Here is a 22,737-nt window from a genome sequence, read left to right as displayed (position 1 = left end):
GGCAGGACAGACCCTGGAAATTTCAATCACCTAGTTGCTCTGAGTAAGTGGAATATTCAGACCGACTAATAGGAGGTGCGCTGGAGCACTTGTGCCTAGTAAACACAGGCATGTTCATCTCAGGTGGTTTGCTGAATCGTAGGCCATGTGTGCATCAATCCCTACGGTCGTCTTGATCTAGGAAACACGCATGCCTGCCCCATCCCTTCTGAATCAGAATCTCTGGGGGCAGGCCTAGGGCATCTCAGCTGCTAACCAATACTGCGTACGCATCCTAGGCACATAATGTCACTGTGGGCATCTCAGAAGGGAGTGCAGAAGTATTCTGTCATTAACCAGGGCCTTAGCAGTGATAATCCGGCTTTTTTTTTCTACTGTGATTTCCTCACCACGAAAAATTTTTATCCCTATTTAGAGTAAATCAATATTAAGTCTTTCCAGTCAATAAAACTGCCATTGAACTGTATAGGTTAATATTGAGCTTTTTGATATGGATTTTTCAGATGTGAACAATGTTTTGTTGGCACTATAACACTTCTATTTGTCTAGGTCTGTATTTGCACTTGCTGAATCAACTGCATACCTCCTGATTCCTCCTTCCCACCCCTCTGCCTGGCCTACAATAGTGCAGATCAACTGCAAAGTAATCAGCTATTAATACTGCTGAAGTCGTATTATCTCCGCAGTACATTTAATAGAAACTTTTTTTTTAACCAAAAGAAAAATGTTTTACTGGGCAAGGTATATTTTAGCATTAAGGAGAATTAATCCTAAACAAATTTAAGGAGTTGAGCCAAGTATTCTTGAGAAGGTACTAGAAGAGGACACAAACTAGAACTGGAAATGAGGTAACATTTTACCCATTAAAAAAAATTTCCACGCCTTCCCTTCCTCTGCGTGTTCCCCTATGCTCCAGTTTTGCTGGAGGTGGCCTTCTCTGGCAGCAAAGAAAATCTGAATTTGAAGCGTGAAACATGAGGTGTTATGCGATGCTTATGTACCACTAAGTGAGAACAACAATGCTAAGGCAAACGGAGGTTTTTAAAAGAGCTTCTCAATACTGAGTAGATGGGCCACATGAAGCCTAGACGTTCTCAGCAGAAAGAAATCAAAATACAGTAAGGCTGAACACTTGTACGGGGAGAGCCACAGCCAATGCGGTGAAATGAGATCACAGATGGTGACACTGAGCGGAAGGATGCAGTACCTCGGAGGCATGTTACTTTAACTGGATCCAGAGGGCGTCTTTCGGGACCTGTCTCTCCTGACTGCACTGACCTTTTCCTTTTCCCAAGGCCGCATGAGTACTTAAGCTCATCGGTTGTGAAAACAAATCTGATGAGGTATCGAAGGAGCCGTCTCCCATCTTTCTTTGAAGAATTTACAGCCTCATCCCACTGTTTGCTCGTTATGTAGACAGGATAGTTGTTCAACAGCTGCTTGCTTCCCTGGAAAAGCGAAATATTTTCTCATTACCCGCCGAGTCAGCCAGCCAGAAGCAGAAGTGATCTCCATTTCAAAGGCAAACACGCTTTTTAACCAAATGGCTATGCTGACAATGAACCAGGTATTGAAGTGCGCAAGTAATTGCTCAAACTCAGAAGGGGCACTTTTCAAATTACATTTGCATTTTCTGTAACAAGAGCCAATGAGGTATAATGAACACCTTTGAAAGGGGAGCTATTTATAACTTACATTTTAACAGGCAGGTTCAAATGTGTCAAGATCCAATGACAGGGAACACTATTTAAATCTAACCTGTAACTTTCCTTTTCAATCTATTAAAATATGCAAAACTTTGAAGAGTGTGATCAAACAGGTCCTTCATTTTTTGGTTACTTTTAAGTACTTTTCGAAATGATGCTGGTGATCTATTTTAATAAGGCATTACTTGTGTTTAACGCACCCAACACCTGGTAGTCACTGCATTACAATAGAAACAACATTAAAAAGCAAATTTTAAGAAGGGAGAATTGTGGAAACTGAAAAAAGAAATCACTAATAATCATGCAAAACAGGTTTCCTCAAATTATAGCTTCTGCAAATGCCACTATGTCAACTCAAAATTTTTCTTACTTTTCACCTTGATAATTTATGTCTGCTATAAAATTCCCGGGCTAAATAGCTGCAGTGGGACTAATTACAGGAATTTCTGTAACATTTATAAGCCATGTTTAATCAATTGCACCTACACAACCATTACTTTAGTTCTGGTTGTCCATAAAATTCTACAGTCCAGGACAAATTAATTAACCCATGATCTTAGTTTTAATGTACTCCTTCCCTAGTAATTAAGGTGTACAAAACAAAGAAGGGAAAACTCATTCATTTTTACAACTTGGCAAATTTACTACAGGTTATAAATTTGGCACCATTTGGATCTGACAGGGTTTTATTTCAAAAAGTGCCCTGCTTAGTTAAACACTGAGAATGGGAAATGGCATAGGAACCAACAAGAGGTAGGCAGCCCGATGCGGCTGGGAAACTGGCACTGAGTTCTGCGCGTGGAGACTCACCACGGCAGCACTCATACGCTCCTCAACGAGCAACAGTGTGATGTGGTCTCCTTTCCTAAGGCAGGCAGCTGAGGCACCTAGTTTGTGTTCCGAATTTACAGTCAGGCCGGGTTTGAATTGAATCTTGGTTCTGTGTCTTATTAGACTAACTTGAGCAAGTTACTTCAAGTTGTTGGATCAGTTTCCCCATCTATACAACTGAAAGGAACTGAATTATCATGAGTACAAGATGTGACTATTTGGGAGCATGAGCCAAGCCTTGGCTGGGTACAGTGGAGGACCCTGCGTATAAGAGACAATCAAAAGATGGGCAGGGGCCCAGAGCTCCCAAAAAGTCCTTCAGCCCCGGCTGCTGTTTCCTGGCAGGAGGTGAGAGACAGAGGTCTGAATCAAGTCTGTGCAAGGCAGAGAGACGTGGGAGTGAAAGCTGTCCAATCGAGGGGGCCAGCCAGCCAATTCCATGGGCCAGGGTATGTACGGGAGACTGAGGAAGCAAGATGATCCCCAGGTCAAACAGTGATGTCTTCCACAAAAATGAGGAACAGAGGCTACGGGTGGGAGGAAAGCCGCAGCAGGGAAAATAAATCCATTGCTTCCCAAGCACTGAGAGGAAAGGTCTCCTAAGGGCTCTGAATGGTTGACCCCTCGGCCCTCAGCGAGGCTGGGTGGGAGGTGGCGGGGGGGCATGAAATCTGGGGGCTGGCTGACTCAAAACCACTCACTGTGTCACCAGTACTTCTCATGGAGGAAGCTTAATAAACGTCCCCATTTATTGTGCAACAGATGACCCGCCCGAAGCACCTGGCCCAGGCACTCTGCATACTTCCCTCCTTTCTCCTCACAGGTGGAGGTACTAGGTCTATTCCACAGCTGGGCTCTGGGTTCAGCCTTGGGCAAGTGACTTGTCTAAACTTCGCTCCTTGCTGTTAAAATACAGATGATAATCCCAGCTTGGTGGTTTGTGGCGAGCAGTCCAGCCGTCTCCCACTAGAAGATAAGCTTACGAGAGCTGGAACTGTTACCTGTTTATTCTATGCCAGACTCTCAGGGCGGAGTACAGCGCCTGACCCAATGTAGGTGCAATAAACATTTGCTGAACGGCTGATGCAGTGGAGTACGGGCCTGTGTGGCTGGCACACAGCAAACACCCGGTAATGGTGGCTACAATGAAGAATTCTTACTTTTTTTTTAACCACTGAATATAAATTCGCAAAGGTAAAGAACTTTAAGGAGAGCAACACAGATGAGGAGCCACTAAAAAGGAGACTTCTACCATCCTTAATTTAAAAAACGAGACTTCCACCATCCTCTTAGTTATGGTCCCTATAAATACTCATCAGCCTTAGAAAAGACTGTCTAGCTGCTTTTTAAGCTGTTTATTTAACACCATATAATTTTGAAAAGCTGTTTTACTCAGGAGAGTGAGCTCACCTGGTAAGCCAGGATTACAGCTCTGTTTTACCAAGGAGGTCAAATCCCTTTCCAAGGCTTCACAACTCAAAGGGACGGGGCTGGGGATGCCATCCCCGAGTTCAGGGTTCACCCTGTACGCAATGCTTTTGCTGTGCCCCTGAAACTGGTCTATTTCAAGATGGGACAGACTAGTGATCTGGCAGCTGACAATCCAGGAAAGGAGCTTTCCCAAAACCTTTGAAAAAATCCACTGAATGCAGTAGCCCTGCATAAAATGTTGGTCTCATAAAATGTAGGAATACCATTTGGAGGTAATTTTTATCAAGAAAAAGGGAAAGAAAGAGAAAGTAATGTATAGCCCAAAGCACAATTCAGAATGCTCTCCAGGTTATGGATGAGATTTATAAACCTGTTTTAGCATAGTTAATAGAAGTAAAATGTGATAAATAATAAAAATGAGAAAATGCTCATGTGCCTGAAATGACAATAAAAATAGTACAGTCATAATGATGATGAGTCATAAAGTTTAAGTAGTCCTATCCAGAGTAAATGTAGATATTTCCCCTATCTTCTTATTTTTGTAGAATTCTGGCTGTATATTTTCTTCAATTAGCCACCCACAGGTTATTAAACATTGACCTATTGTTGAGTCACTGAAAAAAAACAAAATGAATCACCCTTAATGGGTTACTTGAGTCATCATCAAATGGAAGACATAGGTATACATTTACTATTAAGCAAGGTAACTAGCTCTGAATTACACTTCTGAACAGTGTGCCACACAGGCACAAAGCAGGGGTGTGGCAGTCAGGGAGAGCTTCCTGGAGGAAGTGGGCTTTTCAGTTGTGCTTTTTGTATGACAGTAATGTCAAGTTAGGAAATATGGATTTAATTCTAGGGAGCCAAGGATTTTAAGTATACATTTACTTTGGATCTGTAATTCAGGGGGGGGGAAAAAAAACTTTCCAGTGTGGAGAACGGAGAAGAAAGAAGCTACTGCAATAGTCGGGTGAGACAGTCAACCTAGGAAAAGAGACACAGCTCAACATAGCTGTAGAGTTCTTAGACATAGGAAATGAGGGGGTCAGTGATATGTCAAATCTTCTACCTGGGGTTGGTGGGGCCTTTATTAAAAACTGGAGGAACTGCAGATGGGTATTGAGAATAGGTGTGGTGAGATCAAGCGGTGTGTGGGCAAACCACTGTGGGCCAGGCAGTTGGCACGGTGGTCTACAATGAAGCCACCGGGACTGGTGCTCTAGGTGCGCATGTGGGACTTGTTAACACACATCTAGTGAATGTTATAATAAACACAACCGGACCCAGGCTCATGCCTGTAATCCCAACACTTTGGGAAGCTGAGGGAGGAGATTCACTTGAGCTCAGGAGTTCGAGACCAGCCTAGGCAACATAGTGAGACCCTGTCTCTATAAAAACTAAAAGTTAGCTGGGCGTGGTGGTGCACACCTGTAGCCTTGGCTATTTGCGGGGCTGAGGTGGGAGGATCACCTGAGCCTGGGAGGTCGAGGATGCAGTGAGTCATGATCATGCCACTGTACTCCAGCCTGGGCAAGAAAGCGAGACTCTGTCTCAAAAATAAATAAATAAGAAACATAGCTGATGAGAAAAGGCAGTAGAGAGTGCGAGAAAAAGACAAAGCATGAACTCTGGAGAACAGTGGATGGAAAACCTCACGAAGGCGTCGTAGGAAGAGGGGCAAGGAACCAGGAGAAAGTACTGACACTAAGGCTAAGGACAAGAGAGAGCACAGAGGAGGAGAGGTGAGGGCGTGGGGTGACCAGAGTGGAAAAAGGGTCACAGGACCAGACAACTGGAGAGTCACCAGGAGCCTCTTGCAGAAAACTCTGGTAGTGGTGGAAGTGAAGCCAGATTACAGGGGAGGAAGAGCACATGGAAATTAAGAGAGAGAAGATAAAGAATATAGACCAGCTTTTCAAATGTTTAATCCTTAGAAAAAAATGAGGTCACCAATCAGCAATCACGAATCGAGTGTCTTCTATGACACTAGAGATGAGACCCGGGCTGAACTTTCGAGGAGCAAGATGTGCTGTACTGCAGAATGAAGGTGCTGACCCAGGATGCCTCGGGAGCCTGGAAGGAGATGGAAGTAGAAAGGAGGGCAAAGAGGGCAGAAGAGAAGGAGAATCCAAGGAAGGCTTATTTTTAGGCTGGGGGAAACCTCAGAGCTTCCCCAGGGGATTCTTGTGGGGATTGTCCACGGTTCTCAAGTCTTGTATGAAAGTCATATATTCAAAACTGAGTCTTGAACATCTTATAAGTACGTACTATCTTTATTACTATTAAAACACATAATTTCTTCTACAGATTCGGAGAGACTGTGGTTTCTTCCACTGAAACCCAGATGAAAAAACTAACCCATATCCAGAGGCCCTGACCTCTGGAAAATGCCCATCTAAGCACTGGAGAATCGTGCCTGGTGTGTGAGGTGCCCAGAGTGAGGGGCATGTGGAACACAGGCTCTGTCTGAGGGAATGACAAGTTGGTGTCTCTCATTTCAGGCATCTCTGTGCAAACAGAATGGTGGAAAAACTGCCCATGCTATTTAAATTGTCATTACCTCTGTCTTTCCCCACTCAGTACGAAGCTGAATCTCTGTAGTTAAATACATGTGTCATCTTTCTCCACAAATTACATACTTACAGGTAACAGACCCGTAAACCTCAGTCAGAAACTGTTTTGCTAGCCAGTCTGTTCTGGTATACACCGGTAAATTATCAAGAGACTTCATCTTAAGGGAATCCCAAACAGAACATTTATCTTTCCCTAGAGACCTACCTCAGTTGGCTGGTCGGCTGGCTGTGGTATCAGGAGTTGGTTGTGGTGCTGCAGAACTGTCTTCAAGTAATCTAAAACGGTCTGGCAGGGCACTGGGTGGAAGAAATGGCAACAATTACACATTGGCTTTCCCGTAAAACAAACATAAATAAATATTTTTAAGTTTTATTTATTTATTTTTTTTAAACAGAGGTCTTACTGGCACCCACACTGGAGTGCAGTATGGTAATCTCAGCTCACTGCAACCTTGAACTCTTGGGCTTAAGTGATTCTCCCACTTCAGCCTCCCCAGTAGCTGGGACTACACAGGTGCTCACCACTGCACCCAGTTAATTATGTTAATTTTTTTGCAGAGACAGGGTCTTGCTATGTTGCCCAGGATGGTCTTGAGCTCCTGGCCTCAAGTGATCCTCCTGCTCTGGCCTCCCAAAGTGCTGGGTTTATAGGCGGGAGCCACCGCACCCGGCCTCTAAAAAGATTTTTGATGCAAACTTCTAAAAAAAAAATATTTTCTAAAGGAAATAGAATCTTCTTTCATTTGACATCCGTAGTTATTTCAGTTTGTAAATACAGAACAGATGCTATAGTTTGAAAAGAATTTTTAGGTTCAGCACAATTCACTGAGAACTTTCAAGTCAAACTTACTCCAAGATGAATTTGGGTCAACAATCATGATCACAAAGAACCCACAGAAGAGACAGGCCTTGACTTATTTGACTCAGGTAGTAGCAGTAGCATCCAATGATACTTTTTAAAATTAAAGTACCAAAAACTAAGGTTTTGCTAATGATTAATCAATAATACAAGTGTTTCTAATGACGGATTCATTCCTAGTTCTTCAGTAAGCAGAATTCCATACAGTTAGACGTGCTTCTCAACGCATACACACTTGGCCACACAGTTCTTCCCTAAGGGTCCCAAAGAAGCTCAGCTGATTTTATCCCTTTATATATTTCACTATTACGCTATTTTTTGAGGCTTAGTCTTACAAACTCCTTGAATAATCATAATAAAAGTGAATAGATATTAACCCAACATAGAGCATGACATTTTTTGTACCACTACATAAATAATGCCTACATCTTAAGATTTATATTAGAACCCTTTCAGGAGTAGTAACTAACTGCCTTTAAAGGTCTTGGCAGCTTAGTTAATAACCTAATTTATATGAATTGTTGCCACTGTATTTCTTAGCTGTGTGTTTTCTTAAGATGTTCTTGTCACATTCAAAAAAATAATAAATACTTAACCTAAGCCCTAATTTCAAAGTATCACCATCGAGCTTTCTAAATTTCGTTTTTCTCATGATTTTTTTAAGATAGCAAACAGGAATTATCATTTTATGCAGTGTAATATAACAGCCTTGGATTTTGTAGGTGACATCACAATGTAACATAATAAATCAAAAACTACTTCAACATCTTTTTGAAGATTTTGAGTAACAAGAAGTAGGGGTAGGTTAGAAACTTTTTCTTCTTGCCAAAAAAGCATTTTCTTAAAATAGTCATCATCCTTACAGACCTTGGCTGGGGCCACTTGTGAACAGTTACATGGATACATTCTCCAAATTGAAGAAGCACTTGCTGAACAACAAGAGATCAACCAAAATAAGTCATATGTGTATCAGTTAGAAGTGGGCCTGTTATTAAACCAAAGTTTAATAAAACCTGTCAAATGCCCCTAATTTCACCAGCTTCTTAAAAGTCCAGCCCTTTATACTGATGCCACAGTGGGGAAGAATGTGTCTCCTGACACTGAGCATTAATTGCTGGAAAAAACCCTAAGTTTCGAGAAACAAATGGAGACAGGTCTGCATTTTAGTTCCAGGTTTTTCACTGACTGTGTGACTTTGGGGACTTCATTTACTTTCTACGTATGAATCTCTTCTACACAGGGCTGAGTATGAGGCTCCAAAGCAGCATTCTGTTCTTCACAGTTTACGGTTAGAATAAAACACAAGGGTACATATGTCACTGCTTTGTCAAGCGACATGTGCAAGGCACTACCTTGGATTTTGCTTGGAAGTTTTAGAGAAACTGTAAAGACTCATTGATCAGGATTTGAATGAACTTTTTTTTGATCCCTCATCCATATTTTAGAGTCATTAAGATGTTGCCAGGCACGGTGGCTCACGCCTGTAATCCCAAAATTTGGGAGGCAAAGGTGGGAGGATCGCTTGCACCCACGAGACTGAGACCAGTCTGGAAAACATAGCAAGAACACATCTCTACAAAAAATTCAAACCAATAGCTGGGTGTGGTGACCTGTGCCTGTAACCCCAGCTACCCAGAGTAAGCTGGGAGGATCACTTGAGTCCAGCATTTCAGGGCTGCAACAAGCCATGACTGCGCCACTGCACTTCAGCCTGGGCAACAAAGCAACACTCGCTCTTTAAAACAAACAAAAAGATGTGTATGAAAAATTTTTTGTGAGAGTCATTCACGACAAATCCACAGCCAGTACCATATTGAATGTGCAAAAGCTGGAAGCATTCCCCTTGAAAACCGGCACGAAACAAGGATGTCCTCTCTCACCACTCCTATTCAACACAGTATTGAAAGTTCTGGGCCAGGTGTTGTGCCTCACGCCTGTAATCCCAGCACTCTGCGAGGCTGAGGCGGGCAGATCATGAGCTCAGATCAAGACCATCCTGGCTAACATGGTGAAACCACATCTCTACTAAAAAACACAAAAAATTAGCCGGGTGTGGTGGCGGGCGCCTGTAGTTCCAGCTACTCGGGAAGGTGAAGCAGGAGAATGGTGTTAACCCAGAAGGTGGAGCTTGCAGTGAGCTGAGATCGCACCACTGCACTCCAGCTTGGGCAACAGCGCAAGACTCCGTCTTAAAAAAAAAAAAAAAAAAGTAAGTTCTGGCCAGGGCAATCAGGCAAGAGAAACAAACAAAGGGTATTCGAGGCCTGGCACGGTGGCTCATGTCTGTATTTCCAGCACTTTGGGAGGCCAAGGCAAGCGGATCATGAGGTCAGGAGATTGAGACCATCCTGCCTAACACCGTGACACCCCGTCTCCACTAAAAATACAAAAAATTAGCCAGGCATGGTGCCGGGTGCCTGTAGTCCCAGCTACTCGGGAGGCTGAGGCAGGAGAATGGTGTGAACCCAGGAGGTGGCTTGCAGTGAGCCGAAATCCTACCACTGCACTCCAGCCTGGGCGACAAAGCAAAACACCATCTCCAAAAAAAAAAAGGTATTCAAATAGGAAGACAGGAAGCCAAACTGTCTCTGTTTGCAAATGACATGATCCTGTATCTAGAAAATTCCACTGTCTCAGCCCAAAAGCTTCTTAAGCTGATAAGAAACTTCGGCAAAGTCTCAGGACACAAAATCAACGTGCAAAAATCAAACAAGCATTCCTATACACCAACAAGAGGCAAGCAGAGAGCCAAATCATGAGTGAAATCCCATTCACAATTGCCACGAAGAGAATAAAATACCAAGGAATACGACTAACAAGGGAAGAGAAGGATCTCTTCAAGGAGAACTACAAACCACTGCTTAAGAAAATCAGAGAGGGGCCGGGCGCGGTGGCTCAAGCCTGTAATCCCAGCACTTTGGGAGGCCAAGACGGGAGGACCACGAGGTCAGGAGATCGAGACCATCCTGGCTAACACGGTGAAACCCCATCTCTACTAAAAACTACAAAGAAAAAACTAGCCGGGCCAGGTGGCGGCGCCTGTAGTCCCAGCTACTCGGGAGGCTGAGGCAGGAGAATGGAGAAAACCCGGGAGGCGGAGCTTGCAGTGAGCTGAGATCCGGCCACAGCACTCCAGCCTGGGTGACAGAGCGAGACTCCGTCTCAAAAAAAAAAAAGGAAAATCAGAGAGGACACAAACAACCGGAAAAACTATTCCATGCTCATGGATAGGAAGAATCAATATCATGAAAATGGCCATACTGCCCAAGGTAATTTATAGATTCAATACTATTCCCATTAACCTACCACTGACATTCTTCACAGAATTAGAAAAAACTACTTTCAAATTCTTACGGAACATAAAAACAAAAGACCATATAGCCAAGACAATCTAAGCAAGAAGAACACAGCTGGAGGCTACAGTAAGCAAAACAGCATGGTACTGGTACAAAAACAGACACACAGACCAATGAAAACAGAATAGAGAACTTAGAAATGAGACTGCACATCTACAACCATCTGATCTTCGACAAACCTGACAAAAATAAGCAATGGGGAAAGGATTCCCTATCCTTTCCCCACTCCTTGTTCCTGGGAGAACTGGCTAGCCATATGCAAAAAATTGAAACTATACCCCTTCTTCTTTATACCTTATACAAAAATTAACTCAAGGTGGATTAAATACTTAAATTAACTCAAGATGGATTAAAGACTTAAGTGTAAAACCCAAAACTATAAAAATCCTAGAAGAAAATCTAGGCAATACCATTCAGGACATAGGCACGAGCAAAGATTTCATGATGAAAATGTCAAAAGCAATTGCAACAAAAGCAAAAATTGACAAATAGGATCCAAGTAAAAGCTTCTGCACAGCAAAAGAAACTATCATCAGAAGGGGTGGAGCAAGATGGCTGAATAGGAACAGCTCCAGTCTCCAGCTCCCAGTGCAAGCAACACAGAATATGGGTGGATTTCTGCATTTTCAACTGAGGTACCGGGTTGATCTCACTAAGGATTAACCAAAGTTGAAATGAAGGAAAAACTCTTAAGGACAGCCAGAGAGAAAGGTCCGGTTACCCACAAAGGGAAGCCCATCAGACTAACAGCAGCTCTCTCGGCAGAAACTCTACAAGCCAGAAGAGGGTGCGGGCCCATACTCAACATTCTTAAAGAAAAGAATTTTCAACCCAGAATTTCATATCCAGCCAAACTAAGTTTCATAAGTGAAGGAGAAATAAAATCCTTTACAGATAAGCAAATGCTTAAGAGATTTTGTCACCACCAGGCCTGCCTTACAAGAGACCCTGAAAGAAGCACTAAACATGGAAAGGAACAGCCGGTACCAGCCAGTGCAAAAAACATGCCAAAACATAAAGACCATCAATGCTAGAAAGAAAGTGCATCAACTAATGAGCAAAATAAGTTAATATCATGACAGATTCAAGTTCACACATAACAATATTAACCTTAAATGTAAATGGACTAAATGGTCCAATTAAAAGACACAGCCTGGCAAACTGGATAAAGAATCAAGACCCATCACTTTGCTGTATTCAGGAGACCCATCTCACATGCAGAGACACACATAGGCTCAAAATAAAGGGATGGAGGAAGATCTACCAAGCAAATGGAGAACAAAAAAAAGCAGGGGTTGCCATCCTACTCTCTGATAAAACAGGCTTTAAACTATCAAAGATCAAAAGAGACAAAGAAAGCCATTACATAATGGTAAAGGGATCAATTCAACACGAAGAGCTAACTAACCTAAATATATATGCACCCAATACAGGAGCACCCAGATTCATAAAGCAAGTCCTTAGAGACTTACAAAGACACTGAGACTCCCATACAATAATAATGGGAGACTTCAACACCCCACTGTCAACATTAGACAGATCAATGAGACAGAAAGTTAACAAGGATATCCAGGAATTGAACTCATCTCTGCACCAAGCAGACCTAACAGACATCTACAGAACTCTCCACCCCAAATCAACAGAATATACATTCTTCTCAGCACCACATCTCACTTATTCCAAAACTGACCACATAATTGGAAGTAAAGCACTCCTCAGCAAATGTACAAGAACAGAAATTATAACAAACTATATCTCAGACCACAATGCAATCAAACTAGAACTCAGGACTAAGAAACTCAATCAAAACCACTCAACTACATGGAAACTGAACAACCTACTCCTGAATGACTACAGGGTACATAACGAAATGAAGGCAGAAATAAAGATGTTCTTTGAAACCAATGAGAACAAAGACACAACATACCAGAATCACTGGGACACACTGAAAGCAGTGTGTAGAGGGAAATTTATAGCAATAAATGCCCACAAGAGAAAGCTGGAAAGATCTAAAATGGACACCCTAACATCACAATTAAAAGACCTAGAGAAGCAAAAGCAAACACATTCAAAAGCTAGCAGAAGGCAAGAAATAACTAAGATCAGAGCAGAATTGAAGGAGATAGAGATACAAAAAACCCTCCAAAAAATCAATGAATCCAGGAGTTGGTTTTTTGAAAAGATCAACAAAATTGATAGACCTCTAGCAAGACTAATAAAGAAGAAAAGAGAGAAGAATCAAATAGACGCAATAAAAAATGATAAAGGGGATATCACCATCGACCCCACAGAAATACAAACTACCATCAGAGAATACTATAAACACCTCTACGCAAATAAACTAGAAAATCTAGAAGAAATAGATAATTTCCTGGACACTTACACTCTCCCAAGACTAAACCAGGAAGAAGCTGAATCCCTGAATATACCAATAGCAGGCTCTGAAATTGAGGCAATAATTAATAGCCTACCAACCAAAAAAAGTCCAGGACCAGATGGATTCACAGCTGAATTCTACTAGAGGTACAAAGAGGAGCTGGTACCATTCCTTCTGAAACTATTCCAATCAATAGAAAAAGAGGGAATCCTCCCTAACTCATTTTATGAGGCCAACATCATCCTGATACCAAAGCCTGGCAGAGACACAACAAAAAAAGAGAATTTTAGACCAATATCCCTGATGAACATCGATGCAAAAATCCTCAATAAAATACTGGCAAACCAGATCCAGCAGCACATCAAAAAGCTTATCCACCATGATCAAGTGGGCTTCATCCCTGGGATGCAAGGCTGGTTCAACATTCGCAAATCAATCAACGTAATCCAGCATATCAACAGAACCAAAGACAAAAACCACATGATTATCTCAATAGATGCAGAAAAGGCCTTTGACAAAATTCAACAGCCCTTCATGCTAAAAACGCTCAATAAATTCGGTATTGATGGAACGTACCTCAAAATAATAAGAGCTATTTATGACAAACCCACAGCCAATATCATACTGAATGGGCAAAAACTGGAAAAATTCCCTTTGAAAATTGGCACAAGACAGGGATGCCCTCTCTCACCACTCCTATTCAACATAAGTTCTGGCTAGGGCAATCAGGCAAGAGAAAGAAATAAAGGGTATTCAGTTAGGAAAAGAAGAAGTCAAATTGTCCCTGTTTGCAGATGACATGATTGTTTATTTAGAATGTCTCAGCCCAAAATCTCCTCAAGCTGATAAGCAACTTCAGCAAAGTCTCAGCATACAAAATTAATGTGCAAAAATCACAAGCATTCTTACACACCAGTAACAGACAGAGAGCCAAATCATGAATGAACTTCCATTCACAATTGTTTCAAAGAGAGTAAAATACCTAGGAATCCACCTTACAAGGGATGTAAAGGACCTCTTCAAGGAGAACTACAAACCACTGCTCAGTGAAATAAAAGAGGACACAAACAAATGGAAGAACATACCATGCTCATGGATAGGAAGAATCAATATCGTGAAAATGGCCATACTGCCCAAGGTTATTTATAGATTCAATGCCATCCCCATCAAGCTACCAATGAGTTTCTTCACAGAATTGGAAAAATCTGCTTTAAAGTTCATATGGAAACAAAAAAGAGCCCGCATTGCCAAGACAATCCTAAGTCAAAAGAACAAAGCTGGAGGCATCATGCTACCTGACTTCAAACTATACTACAAGGCTACAGTAACCAAAACAGCATAGTACTGGTACCAAAACAGAGATATAGACCAATGGAACAGAACAGAGTCCTCAGAAATAATACCATACATCTACAGCCATCTGATCTTTGACAAACCTGACAAAAACAAGAAATGGGGAAAGGATTCCCTATTTAATAAATGGTGCTGGGAAAATTGGCTAGCCCTAAGTAGAAAGCTGAATCTGGATCCTTTCCTTACTCCTTATATGAAAATTAATTCAAGATGGATTAGAGACTTAAATGTTAGACCTAATACCATAAAAACTCTACAAGAAAACCCAGGGAATGCCATTCAGGACACAGGCATGGGCAAGGACTTCACGTCTAAAACACCAAAAGCAACAGCAACAAAAAGCAAAATTGACAAATGGGATCTAATTAAACTAAAGAGCTTCTGCACAGCAAAAGAAACTACCATCAGAGTGAACAGGCAGCCTACAGAATGGGAGAAAATTTTTGCAATCGACTCATCAGACAAAGGGCTAATATCCAGAACCTACAAAGAACTCAAACAAATTTACATGAAAAAAACAAATGACCCCATCAAAAAGTGGGCAAAGGATATGAACAGACATTTCTGAAAAGAAGACATTCATACAGCCAACAGACACATGAAAAAATGCTCATCATCACTCGCCATCAGAGAAATGCAAATCAAAACCACAATGAGATACCATCTCACACCAGTTAGAATGGCAATCATTAAAAAGTCAGGAAACAACAGTTGCTGGAGAGGATGTAGAGAAATAGGAACACTTTTACACTGTTGGTGGGATTCTAAACCAGTTCAACCATTATGGAAACCAGTATGGCGATTCCTCAAGGATCTAGAACTAGAAGTACCATATGACCTAGCCATCCCATCACTGGGTATATACCCAAAGGATTATAAATCATGCTGCTATAAAGACACATGCACACATATGTTGATTGCGGCACTATTCACAATAGCAAAGACTTGGAATCAACCCAAATGTCCATCAGTGACAGACTGGATTAAGAAAATGTGGCACATATATACCATGGAATACTATGCAGCCATAAAAAAGGATGAGTTTGTGTCCTTTGTAGGGACATAGATGCAGCTGGAAACCATCATTCTCAACAAACTATCGAAAGAACAGAAAACCAAACACTGCATGTTCTCACTCATAGGTGAAAACTGAACAATGAGATCACTCGGACTCGGGAAGGGGAACATCACACACCGGGGCCTATAATGGGGAGGAGGGAGGGGGGAGGGACTGCATTGGGAGTTATACCTGATATAAATGACGAGTTGATGGGTGCTGACGAGATGATGGGTGCAGCACACCAACATGGCACAAGTATACATATGTAACAAACCTGCACGTTATGCACATGTACCCTAGAACTTAAAGTACAATAATAATAAAAAAATTTAAAAATAAAAATAGAACTGTGATGACCTACTGTATAGTTATTGTGAGGATTAATTAAAATAATAATGTAAAGCAAAAGGCACCCAATAAATAGTGCCTAATGTAAGCTACTGTCATTTTAAGATTGGGAGTCTAGTGAATTCTTCATTGAGAGCACTTCATTGACTCTGTTGACTGTGCTGTCTTGTATGAGCAGCTGGTAAATGAGACTAGTGAAATGGTCTTCCTAAATAGTTTTCCTTGGGGAAAACTGCTCAGATTTTGGTTTTGCCCATCTTAAGGGTGCTTGGGTCTCTAGTTCCTAATTTTCATTGCATTAAAATCTTGATCAGAGTTTCTCTCTTCACCCTTCAAGCAATATTTAATCTATCTTGCTATACAGTTGTTTTCAATGACTTAAAACATCTCAAAATACTCCACATACACTTTTATAGGGCAACTGAATTATTTACTGTCCTCTGACAACCATGGCCATCTGTGTGTTTCATCGTCTTTACGTGCCCTATTCACATCATCTCTGTAAAGTGTAAGCTCCTGAATTGTAAATATTTAGAAATAAACAATGAGCTGTAAGTATTAGTCAGCCTACAGATGCGCAGTTATATTTTTGTTCATGTCGGTATCCTCATTCCATTAATTCAATTCAATTAACATGTAGATGTTACAACATGCCTAACAGTGGGCTAGGAAAGAGGGGACACAAAGATGACTTTGAGCCTCTGTCCTCAAGGACCTCCACGGCCTGTCTCTCTTCATATTAGGACATCAGGAGACACAGACACATATAGAGTAACAACTTCTTATGATAACAATAACAGAATCTGCATGACGTGCTATGAAAAGTGATGAATTTTGCTTGGGAACTGTGGGAAGCATTTGTTACAGTGTCACCTGATACTAAAGGATGGATAGGAGTTTCTCAAGTGGAGAGAAAAGGAGTATGTTCTTAGGTTGAAAGGAATAGCAGGAGTAAAGGAAGGCCTGAAGTATGGAAGTGTTTGGCTGTTCAGGGATTCACAAACTGTCCAATGGGGTTGGAACACTTCATGTCTGGTGGGCATTGAGGGCTGAGTCTCCAAAGACAGACAGGAAAAGATCCAGGAATTGAAGAACCTTGTGTGTCACACTGAGGATGCTAGAATTTACTCCATAGACTATTTGAAGCCCTTAGAGGCTCTTTGGCAGTGGGGGACCTGGGGCTGTTTTGGGGAGAGACTAGAGTCTGGTGTGGGAAGGACTGGAGTCTGGGAGGGGAGCTTAGTGACTCTTGCAACAGCTCCAGTTATGAGATGAGCCTGGTTGACACCAGTGCAGAGAAAGGAGAGGTCCCACTGATGGGTGTGTAAGAGGTGGGACCCAGAAGAGTGGAGGCTGACTGGGAGTCAGAAGGAGAGATGAGCTCTGGATGGATCCGAGGTTCCCCATCTGGCCAACTAATTGAATGGCGACACCTTTGTAAGGTAAGAATACCACTTATCATAAGGAAAACAACATATGATTTCTGGAGCACTAGGCACAGAATAATTTCCTCTTTTTCTTCAAGTTTCCATTTATTGAGTACTTACTGGAAGACTAGTAGGCACCTAACCATGACTTCATTGCTTTTGGTACTTTCAACATCCCTACAGTATTACTAACCTCACTTTATAGAAAGGGAAACTGAGGTCTGGCATGATTAAAGCAATTTGCCAAAACAATCACAGATACCAAGTAGCAGGAGAGGAGATTCAAACATGGCTATGACTCCAAATCCATTCTCTTTACCTCCTGTTGGTCTGTCTCCCTCAGTGTCACTGATAGCTGTAACCAAAAGCCATGATGACATTCACCAAATTCTCAGTGAAAGAACTCAATTCTTTATTCCTCTGTCCCTATCATTCACTCTAATACTCAGAATGTACTAAGTTCATCTTACCTCAGAGCACCCATTTTACATATGATCCGTGAGTTTCTCAGGATCAGAAATCGACCTGAGCATTTTCCCTCCCACAGGTCCTTGTGGGTATATTCAAGTTTGGAGGGTGGTGAGGGCACCAGAGAACACTAGCACACGTCTACACTGCATCTACTCTGGGGTGTTCTGTTCTTGCAAAATTCCTGTTATTCAAAAACTGACATGACTGACCACTTTAAAACTTTCTTAATTAGAGAATGACAACAGTGGACTAACATGAACAGAACTGCAGAATCCAAGGTTAGTTCTCTAGTTTGTAGCCTCTGGAGTTGGTACAGTGGATCCTGATGAGGATTCATGGATTCGGTATGTGCAAATGTGCTTTACTTGCCAAAATGTATTTGTAACCCCCAAATCAGACCTTGTGGTGCTTTTGTAGTGACTCACAGGCATGTGCAGAGTACTGAAAACCTGATATGCACACATTCCCAGCTGAAGTGGAACAAGGCAATGTTCTGCCTTCTTGTTTCAGCTCTCATCACTGTAAACAAGTGTCCTCACCATGGTCTATTATTTAGTGCTACAGTTTTTGTATTTTTGTGACTTTTGTTGGTGATCGCACTGTTTCAAATGGCCCCAATTGTAGCACTGAAGTGCTGTCTACTGTTCCTAAGCACAAGAAGACTGTGATGCGTCTTAGGGAGAAAACAAGCATGTTAGATACACCTCATTCGGGCATGAACTATAGTGCCGTTACTCAACCAGCGATAATTATTACAAAAGTTCTCTTTAAATAAACACGCACATAAAACAAAGTTATATACTGATCAGCTGATGAAACTGTCGTGAACAGAGGCTCTTAAGAACCTAGCTCTGTATTTCCCCTAGGTGGAATGTTTTAATATTCTCAATGTGGTGCTCACAGTGACTTTATAGAACACAACGATGCTGAATAATGAGAATCAGCTGTTTTGAGGGTGGTGAGGGGTAACAAACTAGATCTGGAGTCAGAGGCTTGGATTGTAATCCTAGGTTTCCAACTGAGCTCAGTGTCCAACCTCTTTGTCTGTAAAATAGGAATGATATTAATATTTGCTGTGGCCCCATGGAGTTATGAGGATAAAATGAGATAATTAAAAAAAGTATTTTTCAGAAAGTAGAGAGTCCTACAAAAACATTAACAATGCTCTTCAACTAAGGGTGTGGGAAAACTGGACTTCTACACGCAAAAGAATGAAATTAGATCCTTGCCTTATAGTATACACAAAAATAAACTCAAAATGGATAAAAGACCCAAATACAAGACCAGAAACTGTAAAAGTCCTGGAAGACAAAGAACACAGGGAGAATGCTCTGGACACTGGCCTTGGAAATAATTTTTTAGGTACCATAAAAGCTCAGGCCACAAAAGCAAGAATAAATAACCCAATGTAACAAATTTGTACTGTACTTGAGATTAAGGATATTGAGTAGATTTTAGCAGCTCTTACTACATAGAACAACAACAGAATTTTCAGGCCACAAAAGCAAAAATTTTAAAAATGGAACTGCATCACACTAAAAAGTTTCTGCATAGCAATCAACAAAATGAAACAGCAATCTATGGTCTGAAAAAAAATTTTTGCAAACCATGGGATTGATATCTAAAATATATAAGGAATTCATACCCCTCCACAGTAGAAAAACAAAAAACCCAATTACAAAATGGGCAAAATACCTGAACAGATACTTCTCCAAAGAATACCAACACATATATAAAAACGTACTCAACATCATTAATCATCAGGGAAATGCAAGTCAAAACCACTATGAGACACACCTGATACCAGTTAGGATGGCTGTTAGCAAAAGGTCAAAAGATAACAAGTGTTGGTGAGTGTATGGGAAAAAGGGAACTCTTGTACACCATTGGTGGAAATGTAGAATGGTATAGACATGGGAAACAGTGTTGGAATTTTCCTAGAAAATTAAAAATATGACCCAGCAAACCTTCTCCTGGACATATGCCCAAAAGAAATGAAATCAACATCTTGTCAAGACGTCTGCACTCCCAAGTTCATTGCAGCATTATTCCCAACAGCCAAGACATGGAAACTGTGGTGTATTATTGGATAGAATATTATCCAATAATATTAAAGAAACTGTGGTGTATTATTGGATAGAATATTATTCTGACCTAAAAAAGAACAAGATTTTGCCACTGCCACAACATGGGTGAGTCTGGAGGGCATTATGTTAAGCCAGACCCAGAAAGAAAAATATTGTAAGATCTCACCTACATATGGAATCTAAAATAAAGAAAAATTCAAATACACAGAGCTAGAAAACAAAACAGTAGCCACAAGGGGTGGGGAGTTGGAGTGGAAATGGGGGGATATAGCTCAGACGTTACAAAGTAGCACATATGTATGATGAATAGGTCTAGAGATCCAACACAACATGAGGAGTACAGGTGACAGATTTGTACCGTACTTGAGAGTAAGGCTACTGAGTAGATTTTAGCAGCTCTTACTACAAGAACAGCAAAAAGGGTAACTATGTGAGATGATAGACACAGCTTCACTACAGTAACTTTTAACTATCTATACATCCTATAACTTCATTTTGTATACAAAACTTTACAAAAGTTTTGTATACAAAACTTTAATTAACTTTACAAAACAAAGTTTAATTAAAATATCAACAATAGACAGCTCCTTCCTATATTTGGCACACAGAAAATTTCAAGGTATTCTTAATGTGTTATAATTATTTTACTTTGGACTTTTCTTAGCAAAAATTACCACACTTTATGATTCTAAGACCCACAGTTTTTCATATTTAAAATCTATGGACTTTGTGTTCAAAGGTAATTAAAATGTACAATTATGATTTCTTCTTTCTTAGTGGAACATAAAGATTGGTGTAGCTTACATCCACTGGCATCTTAAATTAGATGAAATATGGTTATTTTATATTTGTCCTCCTTTACGAGTTCTCCTTAGTGTTCACTAAGCTTCCTAAGCAAACGTGACTACTCTAAACTGACACTCTCTCCAATGAGAGTTCTATGCACCATTTTCCTTCTTTTAAAAACCTCTCATCCCTTCATGCTCCTGATTCAAAAGTCTTCTGCTTTTGTGGCTTTTTTCTTTTAACATAATTTCACTTTCTTTTCAAAAAATTTTACTTCTAAACACTTTCTAATTTTCTAGTGTGGTGATCCAATACAGAAGAAAATGTGCTAATGCTATTTCATTGGGATAAAATTTGAATTCCCTACACCTGCAACTAACTCTGAAAAGTTAGAGAGAATTTTCCAGAAGCCCCTGCCTTGCCGCATGTAGCTGATCATCAAAAGACTGCAAATAATACCATAACACTGCCCCTCTCAGAGGAGTGCCAGAAATAGTGCCTGCCCACAACTTCTTTGTTTTGGTATGGTTTCTTACCTTTTCCCTTGAGAGATGCCCAAGTGAAATCATTTTTTCTTGTAGACTGATAAGCTTGTTTATTTTTAACTCTCACTTCAAGAACTGCTCCCAGGTATAAAGGCTTTATTTCAGGGGGAAAAAAAAAAATCCTCAACGGCACTCCTCCAGAAAGGCAGAGAAATGACCGAGGAACGCTGCCTGGGCTCTGACCTGCAGCAGCTGACCCATCTCCTTTTCAACCTTACTTTCTGTGCTAACTGCTGAGCGGTGCCTTCTCCTTTGTATTCATCCATCCTGCTTGGCTGTAAAGAAGTGATTCCCACAAAACAGGTAGATTCTACTCGAAGAAAGCCCCAGGTCCTTCCACAGAAATGTATTGGCCTCTAGAATGATGGGGTACTGTTGAGACCGCTGCTTAGGGAAAATCCATCCCAAATTATGTAGGAGAGTTACTGTAGGACAAAACATTTTTATTCTATGCAAAACCAGTGTACCACATAGCACGCTTTTCTTCAAATGATAACAGATACCCCTCCACCCAAAATGCACAGCTAATCAAGTAAAAAGTGGATTCCTGGGTGTCACTCACAGACTGGTTTATTGTTTAGGTAAAAATGGGCACTGAGAGGTAAGGGCAAGAGGGCAGTGACTTCTCCCTTTGATCAAATTTTCATCTCCAGGTGACACTTTAACCTGTTTTCCAATATTAAGGGGTCCCTCAGTCACAAACATGTGATAAGTAATCACAAATAAACTAATATTTTCTTCACTGCATACTATTTTACTATGCATAATTAATAAACTGGCTTTTCATCCATATTGTTGGATGTATTACTTAAAGTAAACACAGTTATCCATGTGAAATGGTTGCTGGTTCAAGTTCAGGGAGGGGACTGTCAACAGGGTTGAATGTTTACAGTAATAGGACTGATCATTAGCCTAATTTCAACAAGTGTCAATTCAATGTCTGATCATCAAGAAGGTTCAAGAAATGGCAGCATTTCTATCTTGCTGTGAAGTACAAAACACAATGATTAGTGGCAAGCCAACAGAGTGAACCCCTACCACAAAGCACCTGACCTGCTATGGGTTCGGTAAGTGAGAGTGGGACTGAACCCCAAGTTTGCTTAGGACACATCAAGGACATACAGCTTGCCAAATATTTAGGACCAGGAATTAGACAATACTACTTGGGACATTTGTGTCACCTGTCCTTGCACTCTGAAACTCTTTCCCAAGAGGAGATCAAGGAGTGCCACTAAGCACTTCAAAAGCTAAGAAGGCTCCTTTGGTTACGGTTCTGAGTGGCTGACGAAAGTCTCTGTAGCTGGATGACCTCTAGGACACTATTTCCTGCCCCAGTTAAAGAGGGGCAGTGGGGGTGACAAGAAAAACACCCATGAGATAAACCCAGAGTGAACATGGATTACATAGCTGTGAGACTTGTAAAATCCCACAGCGTGCTAGCTGCAACCATGTCTCGGACTTGGGGAAACCAGGAGTGATCTGGTTCCATTACATTCTTCTGTGTTCTACCCAGTGTCCCTCTTGTAG

The 22,737-nt window shown here is 41.1% G+C and overlaps 1 protein-coding gene across 2 annotated transcripts in view; it reads right to left on the bottom strand.

Annotated features, from left to right (window-relative positions):
* BEND4 (BEN domain containing 4) overlaps nt 1-22,737 on the bottom strand; it is a 42,161-nt gene that overhangs the window by 7,969 nt on the left and 11,455 nt on the right. Inside the window, exons 4-5 of one of the 2 annotated variants that reach the window (XM_023224660.1) lie at nt 6,747-6,838; nt 1,208-1,448 (exon numbers count right to left, since the gene is read on the bottom strand). In XM_023224660.1, the coding sequence (XP_023080428.1) occupies nt 1,208-1,448; nt 6,747-6,838 (333 nt within the window). The remainder of the gene's footprint in view (nt 1-1,207; nt 1,449-6,746; nt 6,839-22,737) is intronic. The other variant, XM_023224661.1, reaches the window with a different exon arrangement.

Source organism: Piliocolobus tephrosceles, chromosome 3 (assembly GCF_002776525.5).
Source record: "Piliocolobus tephrosceles isolate RC106 chromosome 3, ASM277652v3, whole genome shotgun sequence".
Taxonomy (NCBI): domain Eukaryota; kingdom Metazoa; phylum Chordata; class Mammalia; order Primates; family Cercopithecidae; genus Piliocolobus; species Piliocolobus tephrosceles.
The sequence above is the reverse complement of the archived record's forward strand: the minus strand, read 5'-3'. Positions and strand labels throughout refer to the sequence as shown.